This window comes from Apodemus sylvaticus, chromosome 1 (genome assembly GCF_947179515.1).
Source record: "Apodemus sylvaticus chromosome 1, mApoSyl1.1, whole genome shotgun sequence".
Classification (NCBI taxonomy): domain Eukaryota; kingdom Metazoa; phylum Chordata; class Mammalia; order Rodentia; family Muridae; genus Apodemus; species Apodemus sylvaticus.
The window spans coordinates 29,503,795-29,528,476 of NC_067472.1; the positions used below are offsets into that span (position 1 = coordinate 29,503,795).

The 24,682-nt window shown below is 42.4% G+C and overlaps 1 protein-coding gene across 2 annotated transcripts; it reads right to left on the reverse strand.

Moving 5' to 3' along the window:
- Positions 1-304: 304 nt before the first annotated feature.
- On the reverse strand, positions 305-24,682 carry Minpp1 (multiple inositol-polyphosphate phosphatase 1). Of its 2 annotated transcripts, XM_052187146.1 has the most exons (5): positions 23,997-24,682; positions 20,911-21,108; positions 17,113-17,210; positions 12,964-13,097; positions 305-1,687 (listed from the first exon to the last, which is right to left on the reverse strand). In XM_052187146.1, the coding sequence occupies exons 1-5, from the start codon at positions 24,613-24,615 to the stop codon at positions 1,291-1,293; spliced, it is 1,446 nt and encodes a 481-aa protein (XP_052043106.1). In that variant the 5' UTR covers positions 24,616-24,682; the 3' UTR covers positions 305-1,290. The 2 variants fall into 2 exon arrangements, with proteins under 2 accessions (XP_052043106.1, XP_052043117.1); XM_052187157.1 differs by lacking the exons at positions 12,964-13,097; positions 17,113-17,210 and having other exon boundaries at positions 1,584-1,687.

Genomic DNA, 24,682 nt, shown 5'->3' on the forward strand with positions numbered 1-24,682 from the left:
AAAAACTGTAAAATTAATGCAGATTACATAGAGATTTAACTGACATGTTTGATAAGATTAACCATACATTTTCAACCCAAACCAAATCCTCTGGGGTTTTTTTTTGTTTTGTTTTGTTTTTGTTTTTCAAATCCTCTCTTTAAAAGGCATCATCTGTCAAGTGAATTCAAATCAGAATAAGATGCATTAAAATAGCCCATCCACTTGAAGAAACAAGGGGAGATTGCCTTAGGTTGCTTAGTTAACCCAAACACTTAGAATTCCACTCCTTAGCCATCAATAATTTAATGAGAGCAGAGATGAGTTGGCAGTAAAGTCTCAAGAATTTTATTTATTGTAGCAAACATTTTTATGGTGTTTGAGGAAACTCAAAATTTCTTTGAACTGGGTTCAAATCTCTACAATTAAATTAGGCAGATAAGGTCTTTATTTAAAAAAAAAAAATCCAAATCACCAAAAGATACACTTTATGTAATATCAAGATATAAAAGGGAAGCCATGATGGAATAAAAAAGAGCAGGCAACAGTCAAGGCTCGTCAGCATCTACCTGCCAGGCCGGGGCTCCTCTTTGTACTGTTCACCCCAATAGGTCTCATGGCATGAAGATGATCCTGCACGACCTACTTGGAGGTTAAAGACAATTATTGACAGTGTTTAAATATTTTTATAAATAACATCAACAAAAATATCCCACACTTCCACTTCCAGTTTTGCTTCAGCCTGGTTCTTGAGAGCGTGTCAATTTTCTGTCTGGATGGATATTATTTTAGAGCTCCTTCTGTGTCGGGCTCCACTCTACCACACTTGTGACTAAGTGATGTCATCTGTGCCCTGCATGAAGGAGGAGGGAACCAACATGACCATTCAAGCCCATCTCTGTCAATCACTGCAGCTCACCCAGCTGCCACTGTGCTTTGGTATCCAACATTTTTGAAGTGTCATTTTCTAATACTGTTCTACGTCAGTATCTTCTTAGGTCATTAGGAAAATTTCAGCTCTGCAAACACTGGGAGGGACAGCTGTCTCGATGAATTAGTTTTTGTTCTGAAGAGAGCTGCTCCAGAGAGAGTCACGTCTTACCCGTATGTCCAGATCCTAAAGGAAACTATTATTTTCTATAAAAAGACAGAAGGACCAAGCTTTATTTCTCTGCGTAGCCTTGGCTAGCCTGGAAGTTACTATGTAGAACAGGCTGGTCTTGAACTCACAGAGGTCCTCCTGCCGCTGCCTCTAGAGTGGCTTCCTATTGCAAACACACCCACCCCTCAGCAGAGCACTGCTGGGCTTCCTCAGAGCTCATCTGACGTGATGTTCACCTTGGGGAGGTTACACTCTTTACTAGTTTGACAGCTCTGAAGCATGTCCTGGTAATGGTTCTTCAGATCCTCATACAAAGCAACGGTTTTTTGGGAGTGAGCCAAAGGTAACACCTTTTCATTCAGCAGCATCTGTATTTGGAATTTTTCTTCGGGGGTCTGTGCATTTTCACAATGGTAAAGCACAAATATTAGGTTTGAGGCATAAGGTACGATGCGACCACTTTGGAACTTGCGATGGACTTGCTCCTCAAAATTGTATGCTGTCAGGGGCTCCTTGTCCTTGAAGTAGCCCATGAGGGAGAGCAGCGGTAAGAGGGTCTCCGCATGACCAAACTGGAGGATGACTGGAGAAGACACCGGCTGAGACCTTCAAGGAGAAATTGAAGGGGAAACTTATAGATTCAGGCCATAAAATATAATACCTATACTTAATAGTAACTAATTTTCTCATTTTAAATGTAATCTCATCTTTGTTTATTTAAAATTACATCTCATGTGTAAGTTGGGGGAGGCTTACTAGCGCCACAGCGCGTGTGGAGGTGAGGGACAAGTGTTAGGCGGCAGATCTCTCCTCTCCGAATGTTCCAGTGGACGGAGCCCGAGGTCAGGCGTGCCCAGCAGGCTCCTCTACCCACTGCGCCAGCAGTGCTCCTACTTTAAGAGTTCTTCTACATGGAACTCAAACAGATGGCTGACATTCTGGGGGTGGAGGGGAGCTGAACTACCTCACACTGAGTGCTAAGTTCTAGGAATTAGGATACAGAGTGCTGCAAATCTACCCAAAATAGAACACACAAATGACCATTCTGTTGACAAACGGCACTGATGTGCTGAGCTAGGCAAGACTGGCTTTCTTTTACCCAATATTTACTTTTTCCTGTGTGTGTGTGTGTGTGTGTGTGTGTGTGTGTGTGTCTTGCTCTTACTGCAGCTCAAAGCATCCAGCTGGAAGCAGATGGTCTCAAAACTAAGAAAAAGAGAACATGGTAGTGTTGCTTATATTAAAATAAAGGGTCCTGAAAAAAATTGGCCATATTAAAATCTGCAAGAAGCAATAAGAACAGCCTTTTCAAAGACCCATTGGCTAATGTGCTAGGTGTGGCAGAAGGATCACTCCATGCCAAGGGCTAGGCACCAGGTCACTTCTCTTCTCATGTGGAGTGCAGCGTGGAGAAAAGCAGGTAAGATAACAACAAGGAAATGTATTTCTGGCTCGTACAGATAGTAGCATGTGACTGTGGAGAAATTCTCCCATCTCAGGAGGAAGTTGCTAAGAGGCAGTGTCTGGAGAGCCCCAAGCACACACTGCTCCCTGCCCTGACAAAGTGCAGCAGCTGGCTCACACCGTGAATGCAGGAGCACACTTGTAGAGATGAAGAGGACATGGCCACCTTGGTGGCTGTTGTCCTCACAACCAGCTAAACTCACAAAAAACTACCATCCACTCACTTACAAGAGGAGTTCAAAGAAAACAGCCTACCTCTAGAAAATGATTACTCTAAATCTGATTTAGTTCTTTTCATTTTTTGAGACAGGGTCTTACTGTGTAGCTCTGGCTGGCCCGAAACTCACTGTATAGACCAGTCCAGCCTCAAACTCATCTGCCCACCCCAAACCCTGCCTTCCAAGTGCCAGGATTAGAGAAATGCATGTACTACCACACAGGCCATAAAGTCAAATGTTTTAAAATATTAGTTTCCTTCAGGTAGACTATACCTGAAAATTATTCAAAATAAATGTGTGGCTTGCTATTCTGGCTGTAGATGTGAGCCCTCACAGATGTGAGCATCTGCTGAAGTGAGCACAGTGGAAGGTGGGTCCCCCACAGCTGAACACTGAGGGCATAAGAACACACTCAGCAAGTTATGCCAAAGGAAGATAAGCCACTTCCTCTGCAGTGGCTGGACTGAACCACAGCAATAAACCAAAATGAGGCACAGAGCAGCACACCAACGTGGGACAGCAAACAGTCACATGCCATAAGAGCTGGCATAGCTCTAGAAGCAGGGGTTAGAGGTCATACGCATTAGTGGTATGAGAGTCCAAGGGGCCATTCGGGAAGGTTCTCTTTCTAAAATATAAGTATAGAATAGCATACTGAAGATAAACACCAAACAACATAGCCATGCTCACTTGACTAAGCAGCATATTTTAAAAATCATCAGATCTACCAAAGCACCAAACATAAAGTGAAGGTCCAGGCAGCCCATGGCTAAGTTTTAATAGATACAATCAGAGCCAAAACAAAGGATCATCTAAAATAAGTGATCTGGAAAAAAGCAGTAACTTCCTCGTGTGTAAGAAACTTCTTGTATAGGGTAGAACAAGCCATTTAGGACGTCAGACACTCATTTACTCCCAAACCACTGCTGATTTAAGACAATCTCACGCCAGCTCTCATCTGGGAACAGAACAGTATTCCACCTGAGAGTACAACAAGACTGTGGTGTGTCACAGGCTTCTAGTCTAGGACTCTGAATTCACCAATTTCAAAAGCATGTGCATATCAAATCATAGGAGTAAGACACTGGTTCTTACGTGGCATAAACTCTTCCAAAAGGGAAGCATAAAAGGCAAGGACCATCTACCTAAGATTTTTGGTCAGAAATGGTATACAGTTAAAAAAAAAAAAAGAAAAGAAAAAAGAAAAGAAAGAAAACTGTTAAAATTTCTTGTTTCTTCTTGTGCTTGTGGCTGAACCCAGGGCTTTGTATGCGTGGGCAAGCGTCCTGCCATTCCCTGTATTTCCAGATCTTTCCACGCTTTGACTTTGGAGATCGAGTCTCACCACACAGCCAATATATCCTGGGATTCACCATTTACCTAGGCTGCTGTCTAATATTTGATGGCTCTGCCTCCACTTCCCTGGTTCTGGGAAGAAAGGCCGGCAGTGCCTTGCATATCCAAAACACACACACACACACACACACACACACACACACACACACACACAAGCATGCACATTAACCTCATTCTTGATTTTATTCATTTTAAATACAACATAGAAAGAGTTCAATAGATAACTATGTTGAGGTTGTAAGGGTAAGAAGGCAAACTGAGCCTACTTTCAATTAAGCTATAACTGAAAGAACATTAAATTAAGGTCTCAGAGAGTTCTCCATGCAGTCGGTTTGGATCCAACTCCTTCCAAGTTAACTACTTGGGTACTTGAGTTGCTAGGAGTCTAAAATCATGACAGACTGTGTCACATGGTACTTCTGTTACTAACAGTTCAGAACATAAACTGCTTAAGTCTCAAACATATCCTTTTCTTCATTATTTTGTTTTCCCATAGCCTGAATTCAACTTAGTTATCATTGGACATTTAAGTAAAATCAGCAAATAGAGAAATAACCAGATGACAAAGCAACCTCGACTCAAGACTTTCCTAAAGAACAGCTTTCTTCTAAAGGCTCTGAAAGCTTAAGAAAAGCATCTGAATTGGTTCTGAGATATGACTCAAATCACCTTAGACAATAATTCAGTTATTTTAAAATCCTTAAGTTAAAAGTCAAGGGTCCATTTATAACTAAGAATGCCAGAACGTTCTTCTTCCCTATAAACAAGATGACGCAGAAATATGGAAACTGATTTCTACTTGTTGTTCAAACTATTGGTAAAAGATCAGATATACCTTTGTTCAGTGACATCTATGGAAACACATAAGTCAGAAGGGGACCATCTCCTCTGAATGGTTAATATAATCCTTAAACATCTGTTCATGCTTACACTTGCCTGCCCTTTCATAAGACTTACTCAAATTTCTGTTTGTGGGGAATGGATTTAAGTAACATAAGCATTTGAGGGAAAAAAAATATCATGTTTCTCTTCTAAATTACAACAACAAAACAACAAGTGTGGGGGGGAGTGGGGGGGGAGTGGGGGGGGTGTTGGGGGTGGGGTAAGGGCCTTCAATCATGGGCAGCTCAGTGAGTTGTGGGGTTTCTCATGCACACACTGAGTGTTGGCCATTGCCACCTCCTAGTCTTCTCCCACTCCCTCTAAACCTTGCTTCTTCCCAACAATTTCTCTTCTTGCTTTTGTCTTTTTGTTTGCTTTGTTTTCGTGACCCTCTGAATTTTACTGTTTTAAAAGTTTTTGATCAGCATATATTATAATCACCATTCCAAATACTTCAAACCAAATATACAAGAGTATATGATCTAATCTTTATCAGAAGTATAAAGATTATACTTCTGATATGCTCACAGTTCTGATAAAGGCTCAGACTTTTTAAAGGGGGTTATTTATTCTGGCTCATGTTCAGAGGGTGTAGTCGTGTTCACTCTCCTGACGAGGCAATTGGACAGAACACTGTGCAGCTGGAGGAACCTGGCTGAGGAGAGCTGTTCACTTCACGGCCAATCAGGAAGAGAGAGAAAGGAGGAATCAGTAACTCCTGTAAGGAAGCAATTAGAGTTCATTTCTAGGAACATGTCGCCATTGCTCCAAGCACTAAAACTGAGTAAGTTCCATCTAGTAAGTTCCATCAAGCCAACTCCTGGGAATCGGTTTGCTCCAGTTCTCATTTACACAGGCCCAAGCACTTCATGAAAGAACCAAATGCCCAGTTTCTGCCTTGACTGTGTCCCAAGGACTGCATGAGAATGTGCCTGGATTTCACGGTCGACCTTTGCTGAGTCAGCACGCCAGAGCCAAGTTATGATGAAATGGAAGTAAATGTGCCTCTGTCGTCAATCTCAATCTCTCAATCTCTCTCTCTCTCTCTCTCTCTCTCACACACACACACACACCATACACCCTCTCACACACATACACATAAACAACACAAGAGGGGCTTGTTGGAAAGAAGAGGTTCAGTGGGAAGAGGACAGGACCAGAGAGGGCAATAGGATAAATATGCTGAAGAGAGATCATGTGCATGTGTGAACTGTACTAAGGCTGCTCAAGTGAGCATGGGCATGTGATTAGGGATTAGTTACGGGGCACAGGCACCATTCAATGGCCACAGCACTGCAGAATGAGCTCCCCCAACCCTAGCACCTCCCAGTGAGTACAGCTCCTCCCTCGCCGCAGCTGGAGTCTCATGTTCTACCTTTTTTTAACATGGGATCTCTCCTGAATCTGCAGCTGAGCAGCTGGGCTAACCATAACCAGCTGGCCAGTGAGCCCAGGACTCCGCCTTCCTCTGTCTTCCAGTGTAGGGCCTATAGAAGTGTGCTGTCACATCCTGGTTTTGCATGGGTGCTGGGGATTCAGATCCAGATTGTCCTAGCTCACACGGTGAACACTTTATGCACTGAGTCATCTCCTTAGCTCTTAAATCAGATCTGAGAAATAAGAAGTCCAGTGTATCAAGTGAATTACCTAATGTTACCCAGGAAGAATGTGGTTTTTTAAAAATAACATCCTTGTTTTAATTATATAAGCCAGAAGATTTTATTGTCTTCAACCCAAACCAAATTTAATCTGAAGTCTAAAATTACACTAAGAAATGAGACACTATGTATATGTTCAAAGTAAGTAAATGCCTTAAGTAATTCAAAATGCTCAGTAAGAAAAACTAATAATTGCATGTTTTCCCTCAAGTACATTGAGCTAGATCTTTCTAAGCTCTTAATTTATGTTTCACACACAACTGGTGTTACACAAACTATGTTTTCAAACATGATATAGGAATATCAGATGGAGCTTTAGACAAATTTCACAACGTGCACACTTATGTAAGAACACACGCGACTGCAACTGCCAGGGCTATGAGAAGCTTTGGGAAGAAAAATAAATTCTGTTTACAAGTCTTCTTCTACGCTTGACAGCAGCAAGTCTCTGGAGAAGTACGCATTTGGCAATGTAAGCCTGGAACGAAAATGACACAAATGTGCTTTATAAGTAAAAATATGTAGAAATTAAGCTCACAAGATAGCCGGACAGGAATAAAGCTCTATTTTCCTCTCTACTAGCAATAGGAAGCTAGAAAAATTATATGAAACAGCAGTTTTCAGTCAGACAACAGAGTAAGAGAGAAGGTTGCCGGTTGTACCCAGCACCTGCCCACGCTCGTTAGCATTTGCAGGCTGGTTAGCGTTTGGAGGAACAGAGACCATGGCAGTCCTGAGGTGAGTGAGGTCCAGAGAGGGAACACTGGCTGGAACTCATGGAGCAGATCACAGAAGAGAAACTGCAGGGCAGGGAGCTCCAGAGTCCAGAGGGGCTGCTCTAAATGTTAGCCAGCCACTATGTCACACGTGGAACCACGCATGCAAATCCAGGAAGTCCAGGAAGAAGGCATCAGCAAAATGTACTTCCAAGGCTAACAAGCCAAACTGGTAAAAGCTCAGATGCACAGGGAGGAGAGGTCTCCTGGTCAGACAAATCAGCTTAGGGGGTCAGCAAAAGACAAAGAAGAGGGCTCAGCAGGCAGGTCCTTGCTCTTACAGAGGATCTAGGTTCTGTTCCCCACACCCATGCTGAAAAGCTCACAAATGCATATAATTCCAGTTTCAAGGGATCCGACACCCTCTTCTGCCATGTGCAAGAACACACACACACACACACACACACACAAATCTAAAAACAAGACTGAGTGCTAATGACTTAGGCACACAGGTGAAATTCAGCTAGTTGTACAAGTTAACTATAAGTCAACACAGCTGTAAAACAACACGAGGCGCTGACAGGTTTAAGCTTAGGAAGAGCACCTCGTTGGTCTTTGATTACCCACAAAGTCATCTCTTTCCATAAAGGCTTGCATGTGACCTCATCATCCCAATCACCTTCCCTGAGCAGTTTGCTTTTACATACAGATGCTCTTATATGAAATCCCATCTGGATCACGGGTTCTTGCAGACAATTTGAACGTATGTATCTTTGCATAATCTATTGCCTGCAAATGAACACCCTTAGAACTCAAAAATAACATGAGGACTGCTCTGTACTTATGAGATCTGTCCAGTTCGTATGAGTGGTTCTGTGGGTGTGCTCTACTTGCCAGTGTTCTGAGGGGAGGGGTACCTGAATGTTACATCAACACAAATAATAATAATAAAAAAAGTGAGCATTTTAAGTTAACATCTAGAACACACATTAAGTGCACTTGTTTTTTTCTGGCCTAGGAAAGGTGCCACGACCTAGTATGATTTATTTCTCTATAGTATCCAAGTCAAACCATCAAACCAAGAAGTGACTGATAGGGAATGCACTAGTTGTGAGACCCTGGTAAAAGGCAAGTGTGTACACTCAGGTGTATCTGCACAGTGCCTTATGGTACTCAACCTCCCCGCATTTAAGATGAGTAGCCCTACGCTTTAATTCTGTTGAGAAACACTGAATATGGTTCTAAAATCAAGAGCCCTACCACACTCCGCTCACTTTAGTAAAGGCCAGTTAGCCTTTTCTCCTTAGCCTGACCTTGGGACTAACCATCCATATTCTAATCATCCATAGACTTTTGTCTCAATCACTTTAAGTATTATCTTTACTAGTGTGTGGACAATCTGAACTTTCTTCTTGGCCACTTTTGCCAGCATTACCAGCATCTACCATTACACCCAGTCCATTGCTGTGCCACGAGGACTTGCTGAACTGAGTCTTTCCTTGTCATTCAGTGGTTCTTAACCTGAGGGTCAAGTGACCCTTTCACAGGGGTCGCCTAAGAGCATCAGAAAATACAGCTATTTACATTACACTTTAAAACAGTAGCAAAATTACAGTAATAAAGTAACAAGAAAATAATTTTATGGTTGGGGGTCACCATAACACGGGGAATAGTATTAAAGGGTTCAGTGCGTAGGTGGGTGAGGGGGGTGGTTAGGGGGATGGGGTCCCCCCTCAGAGGCAAAGGGGAGAGGGTGATGGAGTGGAGAACTCTTGGTGGGAGGACTGGGAAGGGGGACAGCATTCAGAATGTAAATAAATGAAACAATAAAAAATGTCTTTAATACACTATAAAAAATAAAGGGTCACAGTATCAGGAAGGGTGGGAACCACAGCCTTAACTGGTAGCAGCATTCCTCAGAGGTTCTCAGACATTTATTCAGATTTACTAGAATCATCATATGACAGAGAACATGCTTCTTAATAAGCCAGCCAACTCTATTGAGCAACAAATTTAAAGGTTATGGGACTTCTTTCTTTCTTGTTTGTTTATTTAAGTATATGGTAGCTGTCCTCAGACACACCAGAAGAGGGCATCGGATCCCATCAGGTCCCATTACAGATGGTTGGGAGCCACCATGTGGTTGCTAGGAATTGAACTCAGGACCTCTGAAAGAGCAGTTAATGCTCTTAACCGCTGAGCCACCTCTCCAGCCCCGCAGTTATGGAACTTCTAAAATAACAACTACAGAACCAGAGCAAAGTAAATACACTCTTTAAAGATCTGGCAAGAATCACTATGATGTAACTGGGATTATAAAAATGCACACAGTTTAAAAACACATGCAACAAGGAAATGATTGTGCAAACATAATAAACGGTTAATACAGTAAGGAGATTCAGCAAATGCCAGCTATGCAGTCTAATGATCAGAACTGTCCCTTAGGAGGAAGACTATATTGATGTGGCGTTAATAGGCTCAAACTCATGAAGGCAGTTTCAAAGATCTGGCTGTGAGCTGAGGAGATGCACCAGTCAGTAGATGCTTCTTAGATCCCCAGCATCCACATAAGAAGCTGTGCATGGGGCAGGGACACCAGAGGGCCCCAGAGCTCACTGGCCATCCCAGGTAGACAACCTGTGAATTGGGTTCATACAAATCCTGTCTCAGAAAGCAGGATGGAGAATAGTAGAGGAAGATGGCCAACACTGGTGTCCGACCTGCACACATCTGTGCATGCACAGACACATACATACAGACACACACACACACACACACACTCATATAGCTATTACACTCATACATACAAACTAATTATAATTTTAGAAAATAGGTGTTACCCTAAGTTGAGGCGATAGCAATAAGGATAAAGAAAATGTAAACTGGAAATTTAATATAACTGAAGAGATGGCTCAAATGTCTGACTCTCATAACCTGAGTTTGACCCCTGGAATCTACATGGTTGGAGAGAACTGGCTCTCTCAAGCTATATCCCCTGAATTCTGCACACATGCTGTGAGACACACACATGTACACCCTCCACCCCTCCACCCCCCAACCCCACCACGAGTGAATGAATCACTAAATGTAATTTTTAAAACAACCCACAAGGCAATGACTAGATACAGCAAGTGAGGAGGACGGAGTCTAGAATGACAGTGGCCTGAACTTAGCTGTCTGGGAGGCACTAAGGTTAACAGTATGGGAGAAGCAGCAGCACTGCAGATAACCCAGAGCTATACCACATACTCCGCCATACACACGTATGGCACCAACTATATTCAACTTACTTACTGAAGACAGCAGTATATTGAAAGTGTCTTAAATCCACACAGGATAACAATGAAAACTTGTCCATCCAAAGGGCAGTTAGACATATGAATCTGAACTTAGGGAACAGCCAACTTGTTTATATAAACTCTCCTGTGATTTAGTCTATCATCTTTAAATATTCAGCACTAAAAAGATCACAGTGACACCTCACTGTCCTGACTTTAAAAAATACCATAAAATCTGAGTAAATTCCTCAGAACTTTTTTTTTTTTTTTAAGATTTATTTATTTTATGTATGTGAGTACACTGTAGCTGTCTTCAGACACACCAGAAGAGGGCATCAGATCCCATTACAGATGGTTATGAGCCACCATGTGGTTGCTGGGAATTGAACTCAGGACCTCTGGAAGAGCAGTCAGTGCTCTTAACCACTGAGCCATCTCTCCAGCCCCATTTCCTCAGAACTTTAAGAGACCAAGTTTCCCTGCTTTAATGAGCGAATGACAAAACAGTACAATTCATTGTGCCCTGTACAAGGGTGTCCTGGCACAATGGTGTCAATACTGCCATCTAATGCTAAAAGGAAGAATTACACAACCTAAAAAAAAAAAACTGTTAAAAAAATCTAAAAATACCCAAGGTATAAGAAATCATCTAAGACAGGCACCACTAGCAAGTAGATAGACTGGGTGGGTTTGCTTAGTCACGTGGATGTTTGATGTCAGTAACTGCCAACGGCCTCCAAGGAGGCGGGCGCTACCACTTTACATTTCAGTCAGTCGTGAGTGAGGCTGATCCTTTTACTTTCCCCAGCTTAAGGGTGGTAAGCGGTATTTCACTGAGACATTGATATCCATGATGGTGGATGATAGAATTATGGTGAACATTTTCTCATGTGCCATCCATGTATCTTCTTTAATGGAATCTTATAACTCTTTTGTACTTCTCTTTGGGGAAGGGGCAGGAAGAAGTATACAGGTATTCAACCAATGGGTTTATATACTTTTTAAATACATATCCACCACTATACCTGTAACCCCTCTTTTATACCTTAAAGGGGGGACGTATTTTCTTAATAAGTAAGATGTAATTCTCTGTATATTCTGGATTCAAATTAGTATATGTATATAAGTTTTGCAAATATTTTCTATTTCCCAAATAGTACTCTTGGAGAAGAATTGTTTGAAATTTGATAAATCTATTTAATGATTTTTTTTTTAATTAATGGATCATGTTTTGGGTATTACATTTAAGAAAGCCCCACTCAACCCAAAGTTATGAATGAGTTTAATTTCTTATAATTAGGTCATTGCTATTATTTTCTCTTTCAGAAGACTTACGGTTTTTAGATTGTACAATAGGATCTGTGCTTCCTTCTCATCTGTAGTTTGAAAGGTCAGCATACTGCCTTGGCATCTTTCGTTGAAAACCAATTTAACATGCATAGCTGTTCTCAGTATTCATGGGGAATTAGTTTTGCGACTCCCCATGGAAACTCACATATGAAATGTCATGGTACTTACATATGACTTACATTTATCCTGCCATGCATTTTCCATGATCCCCAGATTATTTCTAATAGCTATAGAAAGGTTACTATTTAGCATTATTTAGAGAATATTGACAAGTGAAAGAGTCTATACAGTCAGGACCCATGTGAATCTAGATTCATAGTTAAATATAAACCAAAGAGGGAAACCCATGGATCAGGATGGCCTACTATATATGAGTTTACTTCACAATGTTACCGTACCCCTCTATCTATCTGACGAGAACTATATTATGTCTGAGGCTATCTGCTTGGTTTTGAGGCAGGGTTTTGTTATGTAACCCAGAATGTCCTTCAAACTCCTAATTCTGTCCCAGCCTCTGAAGTGCTAGGATTCCTGGCACCACCACACCAGGCTTCCTGTAAGTTCTCACAGAAATATGACAAATCCTTTTGTTCTCTTTCAAAATTATTTTCATTTCTATAGATTCTTTATATTCCTGTGTAAGTTTAGAACTAACTTCTCAATTCCTTCAGGAAAACCTGTGAGATTTGGTAAGACTTCCACTCAGACATAGCCAAGTGTGATGGTGTAGCCTTTAATCCCAGCCACTTGGGAGGCAGAAACTATGAGTTCAAGGCCAGCCTTCTCTACATAGTTCCAGTACAGCCAGGGCTACATAATAAAGAGAACTTGTCTCAAAAAAAAAAAAAAAAAGAATTCTACTCATCCAATAGCTGGGCATTTCAGTTTTGGGGCTGGGGTTATTTGGAATTTTGAACAGCAAGCTCCAAATGTACTCCACATTTTTAAAGCCATTTTTACCTTTGCTTCTGCTCAACTGCCTTATCCAGGTGTAGAAAAATGTCCTGAAACAGGCTGCAGCTGGAGCGGCTGTTAATGGTGTACCCATAACTTCGTTTCCAGTACTGCTTCAGATCATTTAAGTATTCCAGAACCTAAACAGAAACATTTCAGAAGTGATTCCAATACAAACCAGAAATGTAACAGAGTCCTGACTAATAGTAATTCTCAGAAAAGTTGCACTAATTCCATTAGAGAGCAGGCAGCACAAACTTAACATCCCCTGTCCACAACTGCGGCAGCCGGCATCTAAGGAAACCGGGCCGTGTCTGTCCGGCACTCGGCAACACCGGTGGGACCAAAGCTTCTGGTCAGGGCTAATGGGGGATGAAGGTCATTGGCTCTGTCCCAGTTCTTCTGACTTATATTCACTGTTAATGTGAATTTTTATGAATTTTAAGACAAGAGCTCCTAGAGAATTTTGGTGCTAGTCAAAGTTTAGGAGCATAGTTAGACCAGTGTGCTAGATCCCAAACAAAAGCGAGAGAGGCCCTTGGCCCTATGAAGGCTCGATGCCCCAGAGCAGGGGAGTGTGTGGGCGGGGAGGAGGGAGTAGGTGGGTGAAGGAGCATCTTTATAGAAACAGCCGGAGGGAGGAATGGGTTGGGGGCTTCGGGGGATAGGGGAGGACCCAGGAAAGGGGAAAGAAAATATCCAATTAAAAAAAGACATAATGGGGCCGGGAGGTGGTGGTGCACACCTTTAACCCCAGCACTTGGGTGGGCAGAGCAGGCGGATTTCTGAGTTCGAGGCCAGTCTGGTCTACAGAGTGAGTTCCAGGACAGCCAGGGCTGCACAGAGAAACCCTGTCTCAAAAAAAAAAAAAAAAAAAAAAACCAAAAAAAAAAAAAAAAAAAAACCAAACAAAAAAAAACACCCATAATGTACAGATTTCAACATAAAAGGAACTAGGTAAAAGTATATTAATCTACTCAGAGATAACACAAATAGCATTAGGAATAAAAACGGTGGCAAGTGACCATTACAGATCACCTGGTGCACACTTATGTCATGTAAAATGCTAAAAGGTACAGATTCAACAGTTTTACGGCCAAGTATAAGTTACCTAACTGACTTGGGAAAATCTGAGTAAACAAATAACTAGAGTCAACGATCTAAAGAGAAGTTGAGGTCAGGTTTACCAGATGGCAGATCTGGATAATGGAAATGACTTTATGTGAACATTCTAAACACAAAAGTTGACCATAGAATAAGGTGCTCGGGGAACAGTTACAACAGATGATGATGCAGAGCTGTAAAACAGGCAATGAGACGGAGAGCAGCTGGCTCTGCTCCTTCTCTATAAAGACCTGCCTGACTGCCAACGAACCACCTTCTGGTGACTTCACCATACGGAAGCGAATTATTAGAAATTTTTATTCCCCGTGCTTATCTTGCATCAGTATCTTCAGTTCTAAGCAAACACCGGACATAAACATCTACTAAAACAATGGTTTGCTAAATAACAGCAGAAGGAGTCCAGCAAGCCACAACTCCCCACAGTTCTCAGAACTGTGTGAATGTCTCATTTGAAATGCACTATACATTTAGTGTGTGTTTGTGTATTTGTGCGCACACACAGAAGCACGTCTTTGTATGGACAGGTCAGAGGTCAACTTGATCACGCTCAGGTTGTCAGGCTGGGCATCAAGCACCTTTACTAGCTGAGCCATTTCACCAAGCCATCAGTTTTAAGTTTCAAACATTTCAAACATAAAAATACGCTATAGTAGTATAATAATCTCATATGTACACATGTACACATCATCCAACTTCAACAAGTCATTTAGTCAATAGTGTTTTAACTGCACTCTAGTTACCAAAGGATTAGTCTCAAAGTAAATCCCCGATACAATTTTATTTCATCTGTAAATACTTCACTATGTAAACCTACTGCATAGTTTAAGTTCTAAGTGGTAACAGATAAAATTAATTTTACTCAAATCACTAAAAAAAAACTTAAAAAGAGACCGTTATGCTGCTATATATTTTTAAATGTGTATTTAAACTTTTATATATTTCTTAAACTGTGTGTGTGCTTGAATGGCCTTTTCTGTGCAGCACATACAAGCAGGAGCCTTTGAAGACCGGATGAAGCATTAGATCCCCTCCAGTTAAGAAGGCTGTGAGCCACAGTGTGGGCTAATCTGAGTCCTCTGGAAGCACTGTAAGTGCTCTAAATCACTGGGCCATTTATCAAGCCACAATATATATTTAACTCATTTCCTTTTATGTATAAAAGGAGATAATTTATTTAAACATACATTTGAAATTGTTACTCACTTTTGCTTACGTGAGCTCTCTGATCACCCACAATACAGAGACCTGGCAGGCAGCACTCTCGTCAAGTGATCAGACATAGTGAGGGTGTGACGAACTGACATAATTCTTTGTGATGGGATACATTTAGGAGAATTCAAGGGATTTCAAGAAGAATTCTTGTCAAAAATGTTTAATCCAAATTTATGTTAGCTAAAAATTCAGGTATATCCAATACATTCTGCAGGGAAAAAAACAACAACAACAAAAAAAAAACAAAAAAAAACCCACCTAGCTTCCTATGGGATGTCAGTGCACAGCAGAGGAAAGTGGGGAGCTGTCCAAATGGAAGGCGTCTGGACATACCACCAAACGGATCCGAGATCCTTGAAGAGATTGAATTTAAAAACAGCAGCTAAGCTGGGCATGGTGGCATGCCTTTAATCCCAGCACTTGGGAGGCAGAGGCAGGCGGATTTCTGAGTTCGAGGCCAGCCTGGTCTACAGAGTGAGTTCCAGCACAGCCAGGGCTGCACAGAGAAACCCTGCCTCAAAAAACAAAAAAATCAAAAAACAAAACAAAAACAAAAACAAAAAAAAAAAGGAAGGAAGCGTGAGCAAGGTTAGAGACATCTATGTAGAGGTCAGAGTCAAACCCACTTTCTTGTAGGAAACTAAAAAACTAGAACATGAACCGGACTGGGAAGGTGGCATAGACTCAGGTCTGTGGGGACCGTTCTGAGGTAACCCAGCTTTAGACTGGCCTGGACAATCCTCCCAGGAGCAGGTTTTTAATTGTGATGAGGGGAAATCATGGCCCTAGGTTCTATCTCCACAAAAACACTACTGCAAATGAAATAAAAGGTTCCAAAGACAACTCCAATGTTCATCCAAAACAAGGCACATTAAAGGCAGGAAAGCTGAGAAGTTTCGAAGTAATGAGTTTGGAGCCCAATACAGAGGTGACTGGGGGCTGAGAAGGACATCACCCAGCACTGACTCAGCACGGAGGAGAGAAACACACCGAGAACGCTGGCCCTCAGCAGCCTAGAGCAGCCATGCTCTGAGAACCTTCTTCACTCCTCTCAACTCTCTGTGAGCCCCTCCTACACTGGTACAAGAACCATGGCATGACCTCTGACATGTTGCTGGTTACCTAAGCCTCTACCAAACAAAATAAATCTTGAAATCTTGCTCTATTTGGCAGGGAATATCTTTCTTTAGAATTTAGAAGCAATTCTTGATTCCCATATGAAACACTGACATTTGACATATGTGTCGGGGTAACTAAGGTCCAGAAGGCTATAATCCTGGGCAATCCAAAACACCTTCCTACCCCACCCTTTCTAGATCCCAGCACTCACGAGAATCACATAAAATTTAGTCCCTTACGATCATCAGAGGTCTTTCTATATTCCTTAAAAGTCCAAAAGCAGGTGTGAAAACTGAAGAGAGCCTAGGCCACCAGCAGGTGGAGCCAGGCAGCATCTTAGTCGAGTATCAGAACTGCTTTCTCAGAAAAAAAAGATCAATCGGATCTGTGGAAAATGGTTCTCTCTGCAGCTCACTCGGTTTTATATTTGCTTGCCACCTCTCCCAACAGTCTGTTTTTAATTGGGATGGGGGGCACCACTTAGAAATCAAATTACCATTTTTCTGAGTTCTAGGAACCCAATTATTTACCCACTTAAGCATTTATCTCTCCATACTTAGAAATATTAGGAGTTAGTCCCAGGAAGTTTACATCTCCAAAACCTACTGATTTTCTAGAAAGCTGCTTTAAGTAATAACAAGAAAAAATTCAAATAATGACCAAAAAAACATGAGGAAAAAGTACAAACAAAATACTTACCCTAGCATCATCTACGTCAAACACATCGCACCAGGGAGAATGGACACCTTTAATTGCCAGGTCAAATGAGCAGGTGAAAAAAGCTACCTGAATTAGGTCTGGGGAAGAAAACAGGCAAAATGTGTGGGTATTAGTTTCTTTGGTTTTTTTTTAAGGCTATATACCCATAGACTGCTACATGCACAGTTACACGCACAGCTGAAAAACCTGAGTTTCTGGAGAAGAGACTACGGAGCATCAAAGCCTGGCCTGCACAATGCTAACCCACAGTGGCACCACTAGGGGGACTGTGCGGGGGACATCTCAGCCCAGTGAGACTACGAAGCACTCTGGAAAAGAAAACTTTTAGTTTTTAGAAGTAGTTGGTTGCTAAGTGCATGCTGCCTAGCAAACCCAACAAAAGGTTAGCCGAGTGACTGATTAAATAGTACTTGATAGTGGTAACCTTAGAGGGTGAAAAGGAGAGACAAGGGCTTGTTTTGTCCTCAACTTAAACATGAATAATGACAAAGTATATTTGCTATCAGTTTTCAAAGCTACACAATGGTTCATATTATAACTACTAAGTACATAACCAGAGACACCATGGAAGATTGAGAAGGAAGAACAGAATGAAGGGGTGGAGAAAGATGATGACTCCAAGCAGAGCACAGGAAAGGACAACCTCAACCTGCAAGGAGGGACGGACGCTTGGTAGCTTAGTAATGAATGACATCAGCTTTTCAAACTTAGCTGCCCAAGAAATCGCAGCAGATTTCAGAATAAGGAACCAGGGATCTTTACACTGCCAATTGCTTTACTTTAGGCACTAATGGGTACTAAAAAAAGGGAGAGGTGATTGATAGTTGGGCTTCAAAAGGAGGCCTTGGTCAACACAAGTCAAGCACTGTCTTCTCTGATAAACAAGTGGGTAACACTTAAACATGAGAGAAGAGATGAGGTGCAAACTGTAGGGGCTGCTACCATTACTCTGCCTTCTAGCTCATTTTACTGTTTGTTTTTTCTTTCCCAAAGGAAAAAGGAACCAACATTAATTGATACTATATGCATCCCATATCAGTTCAGTTTAAAAAAAATTCTGAGGTAAATATTTAACACCACCACCAACAACAAAAAATACACTTTGGGGTTAGGAAGATGGATCAGCAATTAAAAATCCTGGCTGCTCTTAGAGGACCCAAGTTCTATTCCCCAGCACCCACAGAGCCGCTCACAATGCTTTGTAACCAGTTCCAGAGGATCTGACCTCCTCCTCCGGCCTCCATAGGCACCGGGCAGCACATGTAGTTATAGACATGCATACACACACACACACACACACACACACACACACATACAGGCACACCTGCATGCACACAAACACACATAAAAATCTTTTAAAAGGGGGCTGGAGAGATGCTTTGACTGCTCTTCCAGAGGTCATGAGTTGAATCCCAACAACCACATGATGGCTCACAACCATCTGTAATGGGATCCGATGCCCTCTTCTGGTGTGTCTAAAGACAGTGACAGTGTACTTAGATATAATCAATCAATCAATCTTTTAAAAAAATGTATTTCTCTCCCTCTCCCTCCCGGCAGCTAAGAAAAGCCACTGAGTCCAGGTATGTGTAGGGGGAGGGGGCTTTCTGCATGGAGGTCTAAAGAGGGCATTGCATGAAAATGTGAAGGTGACGCCTTCCCTCAAAGGGTAATTCCAGGTCTCATTCTGGAATTTTTCCTGTCCAAGGGCGTGACGGTCACCAACTTAGCATGCTGCTGTTTAGTGCACTGAATTTAGAAGCAGCAACTGAGGTATAAAAGTGAAGATGAATTGAGGTTATTTATAGTCAGGAAAAATGCACTGAGGAATGAGGTAAGAAAAATGTGTTTCTGCAGAAACACATTTATACGTAGTTATGGAATGCCCATGGGCAAAAATCACCAACCAGTGTGACTCACTTCTTCCAAGTGCTGGACCAGGTTGTGGGCAGCTGAAGGATGCCCAAGGCACTCGCAAAACAGGCACCCTCGTGTGGTGGAGAGCTCTGCACCATGTTGTTCAAACGTGACCACCGAGTGGTAGCCAACGGGAAGAGGGATCAGACCATTATGCCTGCTTTATGATTTAGTCTTGTTTGAATTTTGGATTGGGCATTAAGAAGCATCTCGATGTTGCCGGGACTTAGGCATCTGTAGCTGTCAGCACATCTGCAGATGCAAACATCCTCTTCCATTGGGCAAATCTTGCATGTCCTCCTCTCTCTCTCAAGGACCTCAATTGGTGAAGCTTCTACCAGATGCAAGTAACATTCCTCCAAAATAAAAACTCTTCAGCCCTTGAAACTTATTTTTCTTTTTTCTTTTGGGTCACAATAGATAGAGAAAAATCATAGATACTAGGATGCTTCAGACCCATGCATTTAGTTTGTATTGATGTCCTTGATGTAAATCTATGTGTGTCTTAACTAGACATGGGGGTGGGGGGTGGGGTGGGTAAGAAGGACAAGGGGAAGATGGAGGTTAGGTGGTAAGGAGGGGGAAGGATTATAGCTTAGAAGACACTAGGGAAGCTCGCCTGTAATGGAAAGCTGTCTCAGCATCTCTTGGAAAATCTGATTTCTAATGACAGAATGAATTACTAAATATCATTAGTCTAAAAGGCATTGTAAAGTCACCAAAATTAATCCTCACTAAAACTTTAGCTATAATCTTCATGATTCAATGATTTAACTTTTAATCTTTTTTATAAGTGAATATGTTCAGGAAATTAATTTGGATTGCCTAAATGTTCTTTTTCTCACCTGAAATGAGTTTTCTGTAAAAAAAAAAAAAGAAAGAAAAGAAAAAGAAAAATGTATTTCTCTAGGAATAGGCATAAAAGCTATTGGAAACATTTCCCAGCATCTAATAAATCGGTGTGGTTTATTGATACTCTACATGTCTGAAGACATGCCAGGGCTCCTGTGGAGTCTGAGTCCTAGCTCTCAGACTAGGAAGTGGCATAACCTAAAACCAGAAAACGAATGACAAAACAAACAAAAGACACGTCACCAAGCCAGGCACAGGAGATTCCAACCTTTCCCTGCCACCAACACATTCTTCTAATCTCTTGTAAACTAATCTTGTAAACAATATGAGACATATTATTTATTATCACCTACCAGTATTTACCAATATCCATAATAAATTATAAAGTTCTAAAAAATAAGAAAAAATTCCATTTTCTTAATTTTCCATTGCTAGGTAACCATGTGCCCTGTTTCCTCTTAGGGCCATCTGCTTCCACTCTCCAAAGTGTCCCCTACAGATGACAAACCCCAGGCAAGCACCCCACTGCAGCAGTTCAAGAGAGAGACCCCTCATGTCCTCAGAACCTCCACAGATAAAAGCGGCAAACCCCACTTTCCACTTACCCAAACCTACCATTCTCCTGCATTAACGTGCCGTCCTAAAGTTTCCCAAAACTAAAGGAGGTATACAGGTTTTTTTTTTTCCTTGTATTAGTTTACCAAGAGATAATTCAGAAAACGCAACTTTTACATTATAAGTAATACTTAGAAATGAGGCTCTCACTAAAAAAAAAAAATCTACATTTAAGAACCTCGCATAATAATTTATTGAAGACTTAAAGAAAATGAAAGTAAAAATAAGTGCCTGGTATATTATTTTCCTGACCCAAGACATACTATTTAGCTAACATAAATTTAACTATGGTGCTTTTAAGAAGAATAACTTGCTTTTTGCTTGTTTGTTTTACATGTAACACCTCTGAACTGTTTGAAACGGAATTTATGTGGAATACAACATGCGTATTACCTGCATTTAAACTGTTCACTGGCACTTGTAAAGCAGCTGCAACTTTCTTTAAGACCTTCTGCATTTCTGGTCCAGTTTTGAAGGCTTCTACATGATAAAGAGCTGTAGCATTTCTTTCTACGTCAGTTAAAAACTTCTCACAATGATCAAAGAACCTCATTAGTTTATCATTAATTCTCGGAGGATCACACTCCATATCTGAAATGAAAAGAGCATATATACGTAAATAACTGGCATAAATGTCAATTTCAATTACTGAAAATTTAAAGTGTGAAAAGGGAACATTCAAAAATGATTAAGCTGTGTCTGGAAGAAAAAAAACAAAACAAAACCAAAACAAGCACTGATCAAGAGTACGTATGGCACAGTGGCCAGAGGAGGCCAGAAGAGGAAGTCAGATTCTGGGGAGCTGGAGTTAGACGGATATGAGCTGCCTGATAGGGGTACAACAAACAAACAAACAAACAAAACAAGTGTAAGCAGGGAAGCATGAAAGCGCAAGCCTGTTACTCAGCACCGTTTCCCTCCAGCACTGGCCGCCTGAGGAAGCAAACTAAAACCAGCACTTTTCAGATGTCCGCAACTCTGATTCTCCGTGCTAAGCAAAACTCTAAGAGGAGTTTCATCTTCTCCACTAACTTTTCCAAGCTGCCTTACTTTACAAAATATTCTGTTTTAACATAAATTACAAAAACCAGCAAAGCAACATCTATGCTTCGGGTCTGCCGTCTCCGTTCTGGAGCCAGGCGTGCCTCGCGTGGGCTCACCTTGGCCTGAAGCTCTCAGATGGCTTCCCACTTATCATTTCCTAAGTTACATTATTTCCGCAAGTTGGCAACAAATACTTATTGGAAAAGCATTCCTTATCATGCTTCAACTGCTGCGGTCTTTTCCCAGTTATACTCCAAACACCACCATCATTCTTCCAGGAGGATAAGAACACTAACACGTGTTCTGTGTCTGAACATGGAGAAACAAGCTAGACCACATTATGCTAGCTAAATGTGCAAAAATTCAAATATATATGTAAATATATTCCCCCAAACGGTAATTCCGTCTCCTCTAATTGCCAATTGGATTCTAGTTCTTATAGAAACATCCCAAATTAGAGAATTGTCATCTTCTTATATGGCTCCAAAGAACCTGTCATTATCAAATCATTGTTCCTTTCTTAAAAACCTAAAAACTAATTCTATGGATTTTCCCAAAAGCCCATGTACACACTAGGCAAGCCAACCATCTCAGATGGCAAGATGTCATCTCTGTGACTGAAACAAAGACGGATATGTTTACTCTGAGCTGTTCTAATCACTGGCTTTGACTCTTGAGGCACTGCCAATCTTCTCAATACAATCTAAGACGGAAATTCATTTAGCCTAGGAGGTCCAATATATATTTACACAGTACACATTGTGCTTTTTAAAAATTCACTGGTATTCATTTAGTGTGCAGCTAGCAGGACTCAGTTCTCCCTTTTACAACATTCAGGAATCCGACTCAGGGTGCGAGCTGCAAGCCCCTGATCCTGCTGAGCGACCTCAGCAGCCCTGCTGTGCTATTTCAAATGTCCTAGTTTTGACACTCAAGTTCATTTGAATGGATTTACGAAGATGTTTGCTCAATCTACTGAAAAAAATGTAGCCATAATTATAAAGCACACTCAACAAATGAGCATACATACATCAACCAGCTGAGTTATTCAACTTAGCTACACAACACACAACAATGGGGGAATCTCTAGAAGAGGTTTTTAAGTATTAGAGAAAGAAATGGGAAACTTGAGTTTCTCTCAGTTGTTTGAGTGTTTGACAGCTAATCTCCTCGCTTCAGTTCTCTGACTGATCAAACTGATAAGCAGTTGCTAACACTTATCCACCCCTTGGCACAGAAATGTTACATGCTATTTTCTTCAGGATATGTTACAGGTCAAGTACAGGGAAGACATAGATGTAGTGGTTGAGAGCAAGCTCTACATAAGATTCCCAAGACCCATGTCTAGCTGTACGAAAGTCTGCGAATTATTTGGTACTTTCTGCTTCATTTCTTCATCCGTGAGATTGGCAGGGGACACAGCTTCATACAGCAGCGGTAAGTGTTCAATATGTAGTACGCATGGTATACAGAAATTGTCAACGTTGGCTGCAATAGCTAAAACACTTTCAGAAGGAAAACTCACCATTTGAGAAAAGCCACAAACCTGGATACTGGGCCTGACTAGTTCACAACTATGTAAGGGTGGCAAAGGGGGCACACTCTTGGCTTTCTCCACCTGTGAAATGAGGATTCCACTACTTGTGCCCCGAAATCCGGAAGCAGTATAATGATGGATTAAACAGGTAAGGTGATGCATTTTTGACCACGGACCTACGAAGGAAACTACAGCAAACACAAGAGCAAACCAGGGTACCATCACCCTAAGTAAGGCACAGAAACTTTGAGAAGCAGCTTTCTAAAACACCTCTTAAATGTCGAAACACAGGAAAAGACGATGATGTTGAAAGAAAGAAAGAAAGAAAGAAAGAAAGAAAGAAAGAAAGAAGCCAAACTGGGGATGGTGGCATCCACCTGTGATCCCAGCACTCAGGAGGCAGAGACAGGTGGATCTGTGAGTTTGAAGCCATTGTCTACAAAGTGAGCGAGCCCAGGACAACCAGGGCTGAAAAACCACCCTGTCTTGAAAGACAAAACAACAAAACAAAACTCCAATTCTCATTAGCAGTTTGTGAAGAAGAAAGTTCTATATTATTTGAAAGAGTGTGCCAGGTGTTAAACTGCTTGCCGGGAAGGGAAACGAAGCTAGGTGGGCGGAGGAATAACACAATTGGGAATGGGGAATGTAAAACTGGGAGCGATTACTTCCCCCCATCCACTTCCAAATGCATCTCCAGTGTCCCCTACAGCATCCTCGCGCAGAAAAGGCTAGGAATTCACATCTGATGAACGAAAGAACAAGCGTGTTACTAAAACAAGAGACAGCCAAGTCCACATCCTGGGCCCCGAGAGCACAAGTGGAAAAGGGAGGTGACAAAAAATGGGAGGCAGAGTTAGGGGGTCCGGAGTCTAGGGAAGGCGGGGCGCGCTGTCACCTGAGACGTCAGGAGGTGGCAGTCCCGGGTGGTAATGCTGCCACAACCCTTGGAGGAAGGCGGCGCTGCTGTCCACACAGCGGTGCTTGGAGCTGGTGACCAGCCGCAGGCGGCCGTAGTTCTCCCGGCTGAAGAGGTCTGGGAAGAGGGCAGCCAGACGCAGGGCCAGCTGTCGCATGTCCTGCCGCCCCTTCTCCACCAGTTGCCCGTCCATCCAGTCATCGTACCACAGCGGCCACTCGGCTAGCGTGGCAGCCACTCGGCTCCCGCCATCTCCGGACCCGCGGGTCTGCAGCAGTCCCTGAAGCTGCCTCAGCTTGCGGATCTGCTTGGTCGTAGGGTAGCGGGTGCCGTGACGGATGAGGGCGACCAGCTGCACCGGGGTGCAGGTCCCCGCCAGCAGCTCCGGGTCCCGCCGCGGCGCCACCGGGTCGACCAGCAGCCAGGGGTTGACATCTTCGTAGCGTGTCTTAGTGCCGAAGTAAGGGCTGAGCAACGAAGCCACCGGGTCGCCGCGCCCCGGGAGAGAGCAGCGCGCGAACGACGAGAGCAGCGCCGCAGCCAGGACCGCGGCGGGCGCTACCGAGGCCGGGAGGTGGCTGCGCGCGCCGCGAAGCATCGTGCCCGGGGGCCCCGCGGAGGGCGGCGCGCGCGGCTGCCGACCCCCACTTCCGGATCCGCCGGCG

Excerpts from the sequence above, each read along its gene's own strand:
- Minpp1 (XM_052187146.1), bottom strand. The coding sequence starts at position 24,615 with ATGCTTCGCGGCGCGCGCAGCCACCTCCCGGCCTCGGTAGCGCCCGCC. Across the intron at positions 17,211-20,910 it reads AGTGAACAGTTTAAATGCAG|ACCTAATTCAGGTAGCTTTT; the intron begins GTAATACGCATG and ends TTTCTTCCCCAG. Across the intron at positions 13,098-17,112 it reads TTGACGTAGATGATGCTAGG|GTTCTGGAATACTTAAATGA; the intron begins GTAAGTATTTTG and ends GTTTCTGTTTAG.